The 17,414-nt window shown below is 40.2% G+C and overlaps 1 protein-coding gene across 7 annotated transcripts in view; it reads right to left on the bottom strand.

Moving 5' to 3' along the window:
• HTT (huntingtin) overlaps positions 1 to 17,414 on the bottom strand; it is a 212,571-nt gene that overhangs the window by 156,242 nt on the left and 38,915 nt on the right. For 6 of the 7 annotated variants that reach the window (XR_010601950.1, XM_005304086.5, XM_065598286.1 and 3 more), the window contains 3 exons: positions 7,337 to 7,417; positions 5,733 to 6,097; positions 535 to 658 (listed from right to left, as the gene is read on the bottom strand). Coding sequence is in view for 6 of the 7 variants with exons in the window: in XM_005304086.5 (XP_005304143.1) it covers positions 535 to 658; positions 5,733 to 6,097; positions 7,337 to 7,417 (570 nt within the window). In the remaining variant the exon portion in view is untranslated. The other variant, XM_024108430.3, reaches the window with a different exon arrangement.

Here is a 17,414-nt window from a genome sequence, read left to right on the forward strand (position 1 = left end):
ACAAGTTTTTTCCCTCCTCCTTATGACACCCTTTTAGACACCTGAAAACTCCTATCATGTCCCCTCTCAGTCTTCTTTTCCAAACTAAACAAACCCAATTCTTTCAGCCTTCTTTCATAGGTCATGTTCTCAAGACCTTTAATCAGTCTTGTTGCTCTTCTCTGAACCCTCTCCAATTTCTCCACATCTTTCTTGAAATGCGGTGCCCAGAACTGGACACAATACTCCAGTTGAGGCCTAACCAGCGCAGAGTAGAGCGGAAGAATGACTTCTCGGGTCTTGCTCACAACACACCTGCTAATACATTCCAGAATCATGTTTGCTTTTTTTGCAACAGCATCACACTGTTGACTCATATTTAGCTTGTGGTCCACTATAACCCCTAGATCCCTTTCTGCCGTACTCCTTCCTAGACAGACTCTTCCCATTCTGTATGTGTGAAACTGATTTTTCCTTCCTAAGTGGAGCACTTTGCATTTGCAGATGAAAGATGCTACTATTTTTGTAATTGATTTTTCCTATTTATCAACATACCAAGGGAAGAATTTCTGAAAGGATCTGAGGATTCATCATGGAGAACATTTGCAGTTTCATCTTCCTCATCTTGCAGCTGTCCAATCTGCATTCCAGAATACTGGCTTTCAGTACCCTCTAGCACCTAAGGTATACAAGGAGTGGACTTTTAGAGTAGACTAACTTTGAGTGCACAAGTCAGAGCACAAACATGCAATGTTAGTAATTCACAAACCAAAGTCAGTCTGATGCATGTTAGCATAAGCATGCAGCTATGTGCTGGCCCCACACTTCTCAGATTCCTCATTTTTCCAAGATGCAAAATTGTGATCTCGATAGCTCACAGGCCTGACTTAGATTAGAGCCTGCCTCTGTACTACAGCTTGGGCCTTTCTCATTGGTGTGAGGCAAACTGATCCTCCATCCCAGCTGCTATCAACCTCCACCACCCCCTTTTAAGGCCCCAGCTTGACCTAAACTGTCCAGCTGCCAAACCCTCCGATGACCTCAGATGCAGTATGTGGGTAACGGAAGTCTAGCAGTGATCCCACTGGGCACCACAAAACATAGGGCTGGACCTCTTCAAGATACTCTCATTTTATCCCTTAATTCTAACTCAAAGTCCAATGGAAATGAGTTGGGTTTTTTTAAAATCCAACCCCTGATACTAATGTTATGAACCTGCTGCTTATTTAATTAATGCAAAGAGACCACCACCAAAAGGTAGCAAAAAATATTTCACAGCTATACTATCAGAAGGTAACTTAATTTTCTGGCTGCAAAATGCCATGTAAATCGTTAAAGTGAAAGATACCAATTATCTTTCAAGCTGTCAAGAAATTTTAGCTGCTTAGACTAGAATATGAAAATAAATACACAAACAATATGCTGATTGAGTAAGTTACCTTTAACATTCCTATCCTGCACTGGCCAGGAAATGACTCTTGTCTTTAATTTATAAAAGTCTAAGATCCAACCATATAATTATGAAACAAATCTTGATCATCATTTAATATTTCTCTTTAAAATATTAAAAGGACCTGAAAAGGTCCTCTTCTACTTACACCAAATCCCAGACTCACAAAAATTAAATAAGCATGCAGAAAGACGAAGTGACACCTCAATTCCCATCCCAACAACAAACTAGCTAGAAACATCCCTCACGGTTTTTATGACATCAACCCTCTATACAATGCAAATAAAAAGCAGCCCATAAATTAAAAAAAAACACGTAAGTCTGAAAGCAGTTAAAATGTCTAACAAAATACCAAATTAAAATGACACATCTTCAAGAAAACAAGAGATAGTGTTCTTGGATTTCATATGGCAGGAAACTCCATAAACAAAGACAACAGGAAGAAAAAGCCCACAGCCCAAAGATAACAAATTTAACACAAAAAAGGCAAGCCCGGCTCATCTGATCATATAGGATATGACCACTTTCAGAATTGTCAGTCCATCACTTATTTGGATTTCAAAATCCTATTGTGTATGTGTGTTTAGTCTAACTTCTCTCCTTACTTGTCTAAACCTATAACAGATTTAGATTTATACACTAATACTCTGCTTTATTATTGCCATGGTATCAAATTTTCCATAGATTTGTTAAAAATAAACACACTCAAATATTTTTAAAGGCCAAATCTTTACATTAATATGTGTGTTTAAAATAAATATTTTTAAACAATACTTGTGAAGCAGTTTCTCTTTTGCTTACCTGCCAAAACCCAAGTTCAGTGTTCCACACTTCCGGGGGAAAGCTTATGACAATGTAGGAAGTACAATTTTAGATAACTGTGTTTTGATTAGCTGTTGCAGAGAAGATTCCAAACCCTGAACTCAGGTTTTGGCAGATAAATAAAAACGTTTTCAAACACTGGTTTTTAAAATGCATTTGTATTTTACACTATGGTTTTACAATAAAAAGTGACTAGAAATGGCATTGCAGGGTTCCATGATGATTGAACATGATTTCCACAGCAAATGGAATCAGCAATAAGATTCAGCAGGACAAATTCTAACTTCAGTTACACTTGGTGCAATACCATCATAAAATTCTATTCTGAATGAACAGGCCTAAGGAGAGATTGCATCTAAAATGGTTAATTCTTAACCTGTTTGCTAAATACCAGGTGGCCTCTGGGTATTTTCAAGTTCATTGTTTACATTATTATCAACTTACAGTATAATATGCCTTTCAGAGGCACTTCGTATATGCATTAAGCATCACTAAACCTCACTGAAGATATATGTACTGGATTTCCAAAGCAGGTACAGTAACTCCTCACTTAACTTTGTCCTGGTTAACGTTGTTTCGTTGCTGATCAATTAGAGAACATGCTCATTTTAAGTTGCACAATGCTCCCTTATAACGTTGTTTGGTAGCTGCCTGCTTTGTTCACTGCTTCCAGAAAGAGCAGCCAGTTGGAGCTAGTGGGTGGGGGCTTGGAACCAGGGTGAACCAGAAGCCCACCCATCAGCTCCCCACTCCCCTAAGTTCCCTGTGCGGCAGCCGAGCAGGCTACCAATTGCAGGGCAGTAGGCTGTCCCTCCCACCACTGTGTGTGCTGCTCCTGTCCTCGGCCTTGGAGCTGCTCCTGGGAGCCAGGGCTCAGGATGGAGGGAGCTTGCTGGCAGCAGCTGCTATCTCAACTTGATGATCTACTTAAAAAGGCAATGTACTTAGAGTGTGTCTCTGTCTCTCTCTGCCATGCTGTCTCCCCTCCCTCCATTCGGGCTGCCTTGTAGAGTGTGAGGCTACATTAATAACAATGTGTTAACCCTTGAGGGCTCAGCCGAGTACTAGTTCATCATTTAGCATCATTTATCCCTGGGAAATATCCCACCCTTTTACTTCACCTCCTCAACCAAGCGTCACAATCATCATTGCTGTGTGCAGTAATAAATTGTTTGTTTAAAACTTATACTGTGGGGCGGGGGGGGAGGGCAGTGTACATATAAAATATAGTCTTTTTACATTAATTCGTATAAGGAAATTGGATTTGCTTAACATTGTTTCGCTTAAAAAGTAGCATTTTTCAGGAACATAACTACAATGTTAAGCAAGGAGTTACTGTACCAAGAAAATATGAAAGCCTTTGACAATTTTAGATTGCAACTCATGTTGAAAAGAACTCTGTACGACCTTAACTGTCCAAACTTAACTGTTCATTTCCAGAGTTCACAATCAGAGTACATCAGAGCAATGGTTATGTGCTAAGAGAGCATACTGAACACTGAAAGGAGGAAATAAAAGATACGTAAGAGTTAAAAACTATCAGTGAAGGACGTATCTATTTGGCATATCTGCATCTGTAAAGTGGGATAAGTGTGATCATCCAGCTCAGCAGCTTACCAAATTGGCACTTTTCCCTGAAGGCGGAATCTTGGGCTTTAGGATTTACATTTTATTTAATTACTTATGGAAATCTTGTATTCATCATCTCTTGAAGTTGTAAATCAAGATTGAATATCTTTCTAAAAGATATGCTATAGCTCAAACAGAAATTACAGGCGCTCCCCGGGTTACACAAGACCCGACTTACGCAAATCCACACTTACGGAAAAAGCTCTGTAAGTTCCGTACGCTTTTCTTTTCTTTTTTTTTTTTTTTTTTGGTGGTGTAATTGTCAGGTATACATTCCTGACTTATGCAAAATTCAACTTACGCAAGGTGCTCCAGAATGGAACGCTTACATAAGTCGGGGAGCGTCTGTAGAGGTTTGATGCAGAAATTATTGGGTGAGAGTCTATGGCCTGTGTGATGCAGAAGGTCAGACTATGATCCTAATAGTCCTTTCTGGTCTTAATATTTAAGAATTTAAAAAAGCTTAAGACTGCAGTCTTTATGATTGCAAAGATAACTGTCAAAAACTGAACATGTCTAAACCAATGCAGTAATATCAGCCCAAACATGCAGACAGCCTGAAGCAACAGCTTTAAGGGAAACGGGAACTCTCCAATTCTTCTGAATATAGCATTCACTCTGAAGCTTGATGATGACTACTTAGACATCAACAATCTTAGCTATTTCACTATTGGGAGCTTGCAAGAAAGGAGAAGGTCAATCCTATTACAAAGATCTTTAGTATCTACTGTGAACACCAGCTCATTTTTGCATCATGAGCATTTAAGTGCTGGTCAGAGTTTGAGAAAATATTACTACTTCTCTTCTGCACAATCTAACCCCACTTTTGTGCAAGAGTACCTGTTTGTCACATTTGTAAAGAAACCATTTTTAAAAACTCCACAGGTCACTTATTCTTCCCAACTTATCTTCAATGAGTTCACAGAGCTGTTTTTAGGTCAAGCACTGACAACACATTTGGAAGCCTGAATTGAGGGTTAATATGCTATATATCTGCGTCATTTGTCAAATCCCTTAAAAAGCTTTTTTTAAAACAAAAACCAAAATAAATAAATAAATAAAGCATTATTGTCTGTTGAATTGTTCTTTTTCAACTACGTGACATCTTCACTGAAAAGAGATGGGCATCCTGAAATATCTGTAAATATCTGTAGAGTACACTACTGAATAAATGCTTGAAGTAAGCATAAAAGCATCAATGTGTGGTACATATGAAGTTACGCAATGTTCAAACAATATAACAGACATTCCAAGAGGGTATAACGAGGTAAAAAGAACAAGAGGTAGTAAAACTGAATTTCCAAGTGAGAAAGCACAGGCAATAAGCCACAGAATATGCACCATGAAAGCATGAGGTTGAAACACTCAGACTTGAGGGGTATTTATCTATTATTCCAAATGGAAGGTTCACCCTTTAACACTTTCACTAGCCCTTTTAAACTGAAGGTTTACAATTTAGTTAGCTTTAAGGGCTAACGTGCTATTAAAACAGAAGCATGTAATATTTAGAAAATTTCTCATGAAAACCCAATAATATTTATTCTTTCAGTGAAAAGAGTAATTTTATAGTGTGTTTAATACATAGAGGTCAAGTTTAAAGCTTTGTGTTCAAACTAATGTTTATAAACAGAAATTCATTTTTTAAAGCTGCAGTGAAAGTGTTAAAATGAGGTCAAGCTCTCAGTTAAAGCTATGAGCTGCTGACCTTTTCAGTGTTACTAGCGGAGGACAGGAAAGTAGAAGATGAATAAGTAGATGTGTCCAAGTCTGGGCCCTCCATGGAGGAGCTCTGAGATATGTCGGGCCCCTCAGTAGAAGACTGGGATACCCGCTCTGCCCGTTGCACACTTACAATTTCAGAACTGTCCGAAGGGGTCACAGCTGAATCTGGACCTTCTGTGGTAGTCTGAGAGCTATCACTAACTGGTGAAGAAGCCTGCGTGCCATCATTCAAGTCCATAGTGGGGTCTGACTGGACAGTGCTGATCTGGCTGGAGCTCCGACTAAGCATGTCATCCTCTTCCCCTTCAGTAGTTGTGCTGGCCAAATCACAACTGGTCAGGTCTACAGAGTCTGATTGCAAAGTATGTTGTGAACGTGGCTGCTCAGTGATGATGTCATGTCCTGTGGGATCAGCTGCAGAACTTACTATTGATCCAGCTGTTGATACTCCTGATGAAGAAGCTAATTCACTGGTTATCTCACTCTTCATAGAGGCTTAAACAAAAAGCAATTAGTGATCCAAAGTCATCTATCAAGAAAATATCTGTATACACTTTAAGGAAAAGATTTAAACACCAAAGGAAAATAAAATCATCAAATTCAGCTTTGCACCCCTGATATAAAACTGGATTAAACTTAGAAGGGAGCAGTGACTGAAGCAATAAAATATTGCTATGGAGGTAAATGCCTGTAAGCCATTTAGGTATAGTACAGCCTTTTCAATTTTTCATTGCTTCTTCTATAAAGGCTGTAACCAGCACCTTAAGGCCCATATTTAGTCCTTTTGGATTTGAATACCGCAGTCCAAGAACCATCTTTTTTAATTATGGGTTAAGATGCCAGAAGCAGGGTTTTAAAGTTCAATAAAGAAAATGTATGCAAATTTGGATACGAGTCTGAGGGAGCTATGTTTCTAAACAGTATGCATCTTCTACTTTAAAAAATTATTATTTGATCGTCTTCTGTTACTATGATTGCTAACAGCACTTTAAAAACATCATTTTAAAATAACAGCAAGAAACAGCTGCAAGCGACTAGAATGAGGGAGATGAGAAGGTAGGCAGATATTTTAAAGGGAAACTGTGTGATAATAAAAACACTTTGTGGAAGTTTATTTACTTACTGTCACAAGAAACACCAAGATTACTATGACAGAAAGATTAGAAAAAAATTCTATAGATTTAAATTTGTTTACTTAGTGCATTTGACAGTACATTGTGTATAGGCAGTCTTTTCCCCCTGTTTTCAGGTCTTTCAACATAGCAATAATGAATAGAAACATTTTTTTTAAAATAGGAAAATATAATTGTAAAGAGAAAGATTGGCAGGACTACTCAGGAACAGGTGTAGTACTTAAAACTACTTTCAACTCTTTCTAGATTTTAAATTAATTTTTATCCCTTTAAGTTAAGTTTTTAAATAATGATTCTTTTAAATACATGATGCCGCATTAAACAGCATTCATGCTGTTTCCCCTTTAATCCTCAACTAAGCAAATTCCATAATCACAGTTGAATTAGACTTTTAACAATCTCCACACTTCGTAAACAAACAAAGGATAAATGGTAAAGGTAAATGAGATGGTAAAATATAACTGTATATAGCCTTGGGCTATTCCATTTTTAGTCAATCATATTTTATGGACAGACACTTATTTACTATTCAAGGTGGACTTGCTGAACAGCTTACACAAACTACACTAAAAACTCTGTGTTAAAAAGAATGCAGTCCTACCTGCAAAAGTTGCAGTGCTGACTTCTGACCGTGTTTCAGGGTCATCCTCCAAGCCTTCTTCTTCTCCTAAAAGTACTTTACCTGATAAATGATGCAGCAATAATATTTTTAAGTTTGCTAAAAATGCTATCCTACACTCTGGAAACAGTCTCAATTCTTTTAAAAAAAGAGAGAAGGTAAGTAAGTGAGGTAATATCTTTTATTGGACCAATTTCTGATGGTGAGAGAGACAAGCTTCCAAGCAACACAAAGCTCTTCTTCAGGGCTGGGAAATGTACTCTAGAGTATCACAGCTAAATACAAGCTGGAACAGAGATAAACAATTTGTTCCAGCTTGTATTTAGCTGTGACACTCTTGAGTACATTTTCCAGCCTTGAAAAAGAGGTCTGTTTAAGTTCAAAAGCTTGTGTCTCACCAGCAGAAGTTGGTCCAATAAAAGATATTATCTCACTCACCTTGTTTAATATCCTGGGACCAACATGGCTACAACATTGCATACATGAAAAAAGTCAGATGTAAAATGTCTACCCTCTTTGAAGTAAATTATTTATCCTTACACTGAAAAAATATCCAGGTTATTATAAAATAATGGATATGGGGAAAATGAATAACTAAGAGAAAGAGCAGACAGCATTTTACTACCTAGTCGGGGAGAAGTGGACAATGACAAATGGACAATGAAGGCTGATTGCTTTGTGTGACAGTCTGGGAATCTGTTTATGTGAACTTATGAATTCCAATCTTTCATGAATTCTCTGTATGCTTATACCCTTACTCATAGCTTTCATTGTATCCTTGCATCAATTCTCTTGTTTAAAGGGAGAAGGTGTGGGTGTCTCCCCTGAACAGAGCAGACATTAAGGACCATCAGCATTGCAATAACCTTTCCTTATCAGGGTATTAGATTCTACCAGCCAAAACTGTTTGGCTTGCAAATGTCTCTTATCCCCAGTAACAACGACTGAGGGTAGAAGACCGCAGTCCATAAAGAATTACAGAGTGAAAATATTCCAAGGAAAGGACAGGAGGAGTACTGGAATCTGCTGTTAAAAGGGAAACTCTCTAACAAGGAGGCAGCATATCAAAACTAGAAGACAAGACTTGGCAGGAGTAGAAGGGCTGCAGAAGAATTCTGGACTCGCTGGAAGATGCTGATTAAGACTCAAAGAGCTCTCAGAAGGGGTGAGAAAACTGAGGAGGGTCTCACATGCAAGTGTTCGATATTTTTCCATAGATCTAAATATCTTGTGTGCTTTGTTTATGGCCAGGTCTACACTACAGTCTTTTGCCAGCATAGCTCTGTCAGTCAGGGGTGTAAAGAAGTGTGATCCCTGACTGACAGCTGTGTCCCCAAAAGCCCCTCACGTAGATGCAGTTATTCCAGTAAAAGCACAGTTTTGCTGGTACAACCTGCATCCACACTAGGAGCCTTTTGCCAGCATACACGTACCAATATAGATATACTAGCAAAGCACTCAAAGTATAGACCTGGCCAAGAAGTAAAGTGTGTGTGGTTTAGAAGTGCCTTTACAAACTCTGTGTGTTACTGGTTTAATTGTCACAAAATCCCCAAAAGGTGAAACAGTAAACCAGAGTATCCACAAGGATGGAGCTCTGGAGAAGGCATGCATGAGCTACTGGTGAGACTTGGGAGGTCCACATTGGTCTTGGGATCAAGGGTAGCTCAGCTGCAAGGCTTCATATCCCGAGAAGGTACCAGCATTGCACCAGTCTGCACCCCAGGAGTGAGCCTGAAAGGCCAGAGCAAGTCCATGTCCGGATGCTGCTCACACTCAGTAAATTCAAAAGCATGTGGGGGATGCAAAGTTTGAGTCCAATACAGCAGCCTAATAAATCCCATAATGGGGTACTCAGCCAGGGCTATAATACTTTCTTTTTTTTTTTTTAATGTATATGGGTAACAAAGATGCAAACCCCCACTTAATGCAATAAGATAATACATTTTAAAAGACCCAGGAAACAAAAGAGTTAATATTATGATAATAGTATTAGCAGCTTATGTGACACATACTACTAAACTATATATTTAGAAAGACTAACCAGTAATCCAAAATGTGTGGCAGAGAATTCTGTTTTGCATTTCCAATTTTGTTTTCTTTTATGATGCAACCACAAGGCTACATTAACACAGACATCTGCATTTAAGATTCTTGGTTTTGTATTTTTCATGTGAAGAAAAAAAATGAAACACAGCTCTGATAATACAGAGTTGCAGAACTGTGTTTATCCACAGCACCATAAGTTTTAGAGTACCCAAGTCTACAGATAAGGAAAAATGTAGTTGTGGCATTTGGAATTGTGCAATTCCACAGTATTCTGGAAAATAATGCAACTAAAAATCTATTCTACAACAAATGTTTAGGCTTCTCTTTTTTGCACTATAAACGCATGAGAACATTTTTTAAATAATTAATCATGCTGAAAATGGCTGAGTATACTTAAGGTCATACTGTGTTCTGAACCTCAAGCACAGAAGACTCAGTATGTGATCACTGAATCATAGAATATCAGGGTTGGAAGGGACCTCAGGAGGTCATTTAGTCCAGGGGTCGGCAACCTTTCAGAAGTGGTGTGCGGAGTCTTCATTTATACACTCTAATTTAAGGCTTCGCGTGCTAGTAATATATATAGACTTCTAAAAAACGTTAAAATGTAAGTCTCTATAAGTCTATATATTATATAACCAAACTACTGTTATATGTAAAGTAAATAAGGTTTTCAAAATGTTTCAGAAGCTTTATTTAAAATTAAATTAAAATGCAGATCTTATCAGTTTAGTGTGATTCTTTACCCTTGCTTTTCCTTGCTGAGTTTTCCAACGTCTGGCACGTATTTGGATACTTTAAGCTGCACACAGGCTTCTGAGTGATCAATTGTTAACCGGCTCCGAGAGGGACAGAGGACAGATTTCATGTGTGAAAATACATGTTCACACAGGTATGTGGATCCAAATGCTGAAAGCATTGCAAACGCAATTTTCTTCAAACAGTTACATTTCACTGGCAGGACATCCAGCAGGTCAGAATAGAGGCCCCATGATCTCCTCGGTAGCTTCAAGTGAGCTCCGCAGCTCCACAAACTTTGATGTCCACAATTCTGAGCTTTTTAACTGAATGAGTTGCATTTTGAAATCTTCAACACCCATCCACTGAAATACAGATATATCCAAGTCGCTTTCATTGAACTTTTCAGGTTTAATTAGAAAAGAAAGCATTGGGCCAAATCTCTGAAAATCTTGAAATCTGTCAGAAAATTCTGATTCCAGTTCTTGCATGTACTTTCAAATCTCAGCAACACTGACAGTGCAACGTGTCGATAGCTCTTATATGAGTTGGAAGTAGTGGAAAGTAGAAGTTTGAATATCCCTGGAAAAAACTGCTAGTTTCACAACAAATGCTTTCCAGGCTTCATAAAGATCCAGACCTGTTTGCCCTGCACCCTGGAGACAAAGGTTGAGTTCGTTTAGGTGAGCGGTGATATTAGTTAGAAACTCGAGCTTACATGGCCATTTGTCATCATGCTGTTCTTTTTCCGACAAACAGGCTTTGATTGCATCAAAACAGTTTACAAAGCACACCAAAATCTTGCCACGACTTAGCCACCGAATGTTGCTGTGAAGTGGGATGTCGTTATAAGCACTGTCCATCTCTTCTAGCAGTGCTTGAATCTGTCTGCAGATCGAGCAACAAGGAAATTCACAAATTCACCACTGTATTCATCACATTATTAAGCTCTGAATTAGAAATTTTAGCACACAGGTTTTCTTGATGGATGACAGTGAAAATTGACTGTTGGACGGCCAATTTGATCTTCAGACTTCAACCTTCTGTTTTCTGACCATGGCAGGAGCACCAGCTGTTGTCACACAAAATATTTTTCTGATGTCAACTCCTCGTTCTTCAAAATGGTTTACAAAACTTTCCAGTATATCTTCCCCCTTTGTTGTGCCATGCAGGGGTTTTAGGCAACAAAGTTCCTCTTGGATTTCATCGGAAGCACAATATCTTGCAACAACTGCCAAATGTGGAACGTCGTTTATATCCACGCTCTCATCAACTGCAATACTAAACACTGCTGTGTCTTTCAATGCAGTTGTCCACTTTTCCTTAATGTTTTCTGCCATTTCACTTATGCATCTCTCAACTGTTCTGACAGAGATGGGCAGGTCTTTTATTCTAGATATGATTGTATCTTTATTTGGCAAATCATTGGACAAAATCTCTGAACCACTGAGAAAAACTTATTTTATATATTCCCCATCTGTAAATGGCTTTCCGGTTTTTTTTGCAATGCACTGTGCAATCTTGTAACTTCCTTCTGTAGCTTGATTTTTACTTACACTTAAGCTTTTAAAAACAATGCTTTGCTTCTCATACGCTACTACTGCCTTTTTGATCGATTCAGTCTTGTCTGCTTCGTCAAGAAAGGTTTTCTCGTGCTTCGTTTCAAAATGTCGAACACTTGATGTGCGACAAACAACACTTGCATAACAGAAAGCATAAATAGCATGGTCCTTCTTTTCAATAAATCCAAATGCGTCTGTCCAAACATGCTGAAATGATCGGACATCTAGCTTCGCTTCCTTAGGAGCTTCCATTTTGTCAAATGTTTCCTTCAACTCTCAGTGGAGAAAAAAAATGGCGATAGAAGGCAAGCACACAGTCAAAATGCAGCGTGGCCTGATATAAGCAATTTTAAGATGGGGGTGCTGAGCTGCACCCCCTCTTGCCTCGTGTGCAACCCTCACTGTCCCAGGCTGGGGACAGTGGACCACGGCAGGGAGGCTGCAGAGCACTGATCCAAGGACAGAAGCCGAGCCCAGGGTGGCCTGCTGGGACTCCAGGCTGGAAAGCAGGCTGAGCAAGGCAGAAGATCCAGACCCTGGCTGGCAGGTAGTCAGCAGCTGGAACCACAGATTGGCAACTGAGGTGAGTGGAGCTGGTGGCTGGTAGAGCTGAGCAGGGCCGGAGGCCTGGACCCTGTCTGGCAGGGTGCTTGCCCTGGAACTCCAACCGGAAGCAAGGTGAGTGGGGCTGTGGCGGGGACCCCGGCTGGCAAGGGGCTAGCAGCAGGAACCCCAGAGCAGCGACTGAGCGGCTCAGCCCGCTGCCGCTCTAGGGTTTCGGCTGCTGGCTCCTGCCAGCCGGGGTCTTAGCTCGCTGCCAGCCTGGGGTTCCTTCACCCAGTCCAGCAGCAGGCGCTGAGTGGGACTGGCAGGGGGACCCCAGCTGGCAAGGGACCAGCAGCAGGAACCCCAGAGCGGCGGCAGGCTAAGCCGCTCAGCCCACCGCCGCGCGCCATCAAAAATCGGCTCGTGTGCCACCTTTGGCACGCATGCTGTAGGTTGCCGACCCCGATCTAGTCCAACCCCCTGCTCAAAGCAGGACCAATCCCCAACTAAATCATCCCAGCCAGGGCTTTGTCAAGCCTGACCTTAAAAACCTTTAAGGAAGGAGATTCCACCATCTCCCTAGGTAACCCATTCCAGTGCTTCACCACCCTCCTAGTGAAGAAGTTTTTCCTAATATCCAACCTAAACATCCCCCACTGCAACTTGAGTCCATTAATATTTGTTCTGTCATCTGGTACCACTCAGAACAGGCTAGATCCATCCTCATTGGTATCCCCTTTCAGGTAGTTGGAAGCAGCTATAAAATCCCCCCTCATTCTTCTCTTATACGGCCCAAAACGCAGTTAGCCTTCTTGGCAACAAGGGCACACTGTTGACTCTCAACCAGCTTCTCATCCACTGTAACCCATAGGTCCTTTTCTGCAGAACTGCTGCCTAGCCATTCGGTCCCTAGTCTGTAGCAGTGCATGGGATTCTTCTGTCCTAAGTGCAGGCCTCTGCACTTGTCTTTGTTGAACCTCAGCCAGATTTCTTTTGGCCCAATCCTCTAATTTGTCTAGGTCTCTCTATATCCTATCCCTACCCTCCAGAGTTTTTACCACTCCTCCCAGTTTAGTGTCATCGGCAAACTTACTGAGGGTGCAGTCCATGCCATCCTCCAGATCATCAGTGATATTGAACAAAACCGGCCCCAGGACCGACCCTTGGGGCTGTCAACTAGACATGGAGCCATTGAGCACTACCCGTTGAGCCCAACGATCTAGCCAGCTTTCTATCCACCTTATAGTCCATTCATCCAGCCCATACTTCTTTAACTTGCTGGCAAGAATACTGTGGGAGACCATATCAAAAGCTTTGCTGAAGTCAAGGAATAACATGTCCACTGCTTTCCCCTCATCCATAGAGCCAGTTATCTCATCATAGAAGGCAATTAGGTTAGTCAGGCATGACTTGCCCTTGGTGAATCCATGCTGACTGTTCCTGATCACTTTTCTCTCATCTAAGTGCTTCAGAATTGATTCCTTGAGGATCTGCTGCATGATTTTTCCAGGTGGGGGGTTGCCGGTCACCATCATTAAAGGTGACCAGCAAAGGGAAAAGAAGTGGGGTTTTGCCCTTATTTGTCCTCGATGCATAAAGGAACGGCAATTTTTGTCTTGGTTTTTACATTTGAAGTATCAAGTCTTGAATTCTCCATTCCTCTAGCAAAAAATGGAATACTGAGATGACATCAAAACTGATACGAAAGTGAAGACCGAACTACCAAGAGTGTTTTTTTCTGGAAAAAAAATTTAAAAATCCCAAATTGTAACACCTATTTAATTCAAACCTGAACACACTTGGAAAATAAACACTTTCCTTGAAAGATTCAATACTTTCTCCTCATTCAAATCCTTCCTAAAAGCCACTACTTCTCCAATACTACAAGTAATATGCTACTAATTTGCCCACTGCCCCAAGCTTCCTCACATTTTTTATAATCCACATATTCTGGATTTTCAAGGTCCTCCAGGCAGACACTGTACTTTGTGTACAGGCCAGTCACACTATCGGCAATAAATCATACGTGCATACACCTATACCCATGAAAGGATGAGAAAACTCCTACTAGGATTCCCTCCACCAAAACAAGGGAAGACGATATTTCATTTTCCAATCTTTCATGCATTTAGACATTTTAAAGAAACTAAAAAGGACAGTTTTTAGTTTCCCAAGCAGGTAACCTTTAAGATTAATTGCAAAGTAGGTTATGAATGAAAGCTGATGTCAACTTTAGCTCTGTTCAGGCCCCTTTGTAGAATATAATTATGTGGCCGTGCAAATGACCAGATAATTGCTCTTTTGTTTTTAAGATTCCATACAGTTGTGGTCCAAAATGTAAGCATTCATTTAGAAAATATGTAGTCTTTCATTCTTATGGTTGACAAGACAGCCTTCAAAATATGGCACAAACATAAACCAAAGCCTAACTAAAACCACAGATACCCTGAAGCAACAGCACCAAGAAAGTACAGGGTATTAGGGTTGGAATCAAATGCTGCTGTGTTTCTCCCTCCCTTTCCTCACCTCTCCGCCCACTGACCCATGGGGAGCATATTTAAAGTCCAATAGCCTCAATCTTAGCAAAAAGAGCAGAACCCCAATGCTCTGTATGCCAGTAAACTGCAAAATTAGAAATCCACTTCAATTCAACTAGCTACTTCTGCTAATTTTTAAAGTCTTCTCTAAAAGGGAATATCATCTTTGAAATTCATGGTAAGAACTGTGATAATTAGACTGAATATTCTGATCATCTATACCGAAGACTACAGGAATAAACATGAAGTATGGATTAAAACATGCACAAGTAAAGAAATTCAGTTAGGCTACTACAACCGTAGTTCAAGCCTTGGCTTGTTTAGCCTAACCAAAAGAAGGCTGAGGGGAGATATTATTGCTCTCTATAAACACATCAGAGGGATAAACAACAGGGAGGGAGAGGAGTTATTTAAGCTAAGCCTCAAGGTGGACACAAGAACAAATGACCATCAAAAAGTTTAGGCTCAAAATTAGGAGAAGGTTTCTAACCGTCAGAGGAGTGAAGTTCTGGAATAGCTTTCCAAGGGAAACAGTGGGGGCAAAAAACGTAATTGGCTTCAAGAATGAGCTTGATAAGTTTATGGAGGGGAAGGTGTGATGGGACTAGCTACAATGGCATGTGACCCATTGGCAACTGCCAGTAGCAAAATTTCCCAATGGCTGGAGGTGGGACACTAGATGGGGAGATCTGTGAGTTACTACAGAGAATTCTTTCCCAGGTACCTGCCTGGTGGGTCTTGCCGATATGCTCAGGGTCATATCTGGGGTCAGGAAGGAATTTTCCCCCAGGACAGATTGGCAGAGACCGGGGGGGGGGGGGGGTGTTCCCTTCCTCTGCAGTATGCGGCATGGGTCACTTGCAGGTTTAAACTAGAGTAAATGGTGAAATCTCTGTAAATTGAAGTCTTTAAGCATGATTTGAGGACTTTAGTAACCTCAGCCAGAGGTCAGGGGTCTATTTCGGGAGTGGGTGGGTAAGGTTCTGATGTCCTGCACATTGCAGGCCCCAGACTAGATGATCACGATGGTCCCTTCTGACCTCAGTCTGCTACATGAAGCTACATGTAAATTATAATATCAGCTCTCATTTCATGAACATCTAACAGGCAGGACCATGACATTAAGCAATGACTCAAGATGTGCAAAACGTGTTTTAGCAAATGAAGATTATATTCATTAATTGTAGACAGTTTAATGTTTTTTAATTTAAGGACTGTTTAATCAATAATCATTATTAGTAAAATATAAACTTATTTTACTGAAGACCTACTGCTATATTCAAAATATTTAAATCAAACATGAAAAACAAAGATTACACCTTTCTTAGTATATAGTGTAACGTGGTGTTCACTTATTTTGTTGCATAGTAAGCTGGCTTCCAGATTCATATAGAAATAGATTCTACTTTCTCAATACACCTCTACCCCGATATAACGCTGTCCTCGGGAGCCAAAAAATCTTACTGTGTTATAGGTAAAGCTGCGTTATATCGAACTTGCTTTGATCCGCCGGAGTGCGCGGCCCCACCCCCTCAGAGCACTGCTTTACCGCGTTATATCCGAATTCATGTTATATCGGGTCGCGTTATATTGGGGTAGAAGTATACCATCTCTTCCTTTATCTTTCCTAAAAAGAGTCTTATACGGACCTATCACTGTAGCTCCCAAGCATCCATCCCATTCAGCAACATCACAGTTTATCACATTAAGCTACTTTCTTATCACACTGAGGTCAAGAATAGTTTATTTTTTATTTTCACACACAAAAAATAACCAATTAGAGGGGGGAAAAGAGCATATTTGAAACAGTGTAAATTAGGTGCTGTAGTGGCCCTAATTGCTGTAGTGGCAACACATGCTTGTTGAATCCCCGTTCTACTTCTAAACTGTTTATCCCAGGAACGGTATTTTTCTCCCTTATACCTCCTTCTCTACCCCAAATCCTATACTGGAATTCGCTAGCACAGACCTCTGTTCCCACACAGAGTACCATAGAAGCCAATGGGATTTTGCAGTGGCACAGCAGGAGTCAGAACTAGTGAATCCTGACATAGGGTGGGGTTTACAATGGCTCCATTACTGCTGTCAAGCTTCTTTAGAAAACTACACGAGTATGACTGAACATGAAGTACGTTATTATGGTCAAACTGTGCACAGAATGTCCAAGGGTGATAGCTCAAACTAAGATTTCAACATAAACCTCCAGTGGTGGAGAAAAAAATCAAAATGATAGGTAATAGTCATAAGGGAGCAGTGTTAGTCATCACAGGACAGACAGACCAGATCAGAGCACAAATGGCATTTTAAAACATGCAAGACATACACATGCATTAATGAAGGAATGCAACAGTGAGAAAGATCAAAAAGCATAATTTTCCAATTTAATGGTCTGTTAACTGTTGTGCTTGTTTCATTCCAGGTCAAATATGGTTGTAAAAAAAGGTAACCGGGCCCTGTTCAGTGAAAGCTGCATCAACAATGATCAGAATAATTCTGCCAGCAAAGCAAAGAAAAAAAATAGCAATAATATTTCTGCTTTTTGAATTACTTCACTTGGTTGTAACATCAAACTCTGACAAAAATTAGATTTATGCTCTTCAATCCCAGTTGCAAAGAGGAACACATTAG

Source organism: Chrysemys picta, chromosome 5, assembly GCF_011386835.1.
Source record: "Chrysemys picta bellii isolate R12L10 chromosome 5, ASM1138683v2, whole genome shotgun sequence".
NCBI lineage: Eukaryota > Metazoa > Chordata > Testudines > Emydidae > Chrysemys > Chrysemys picta.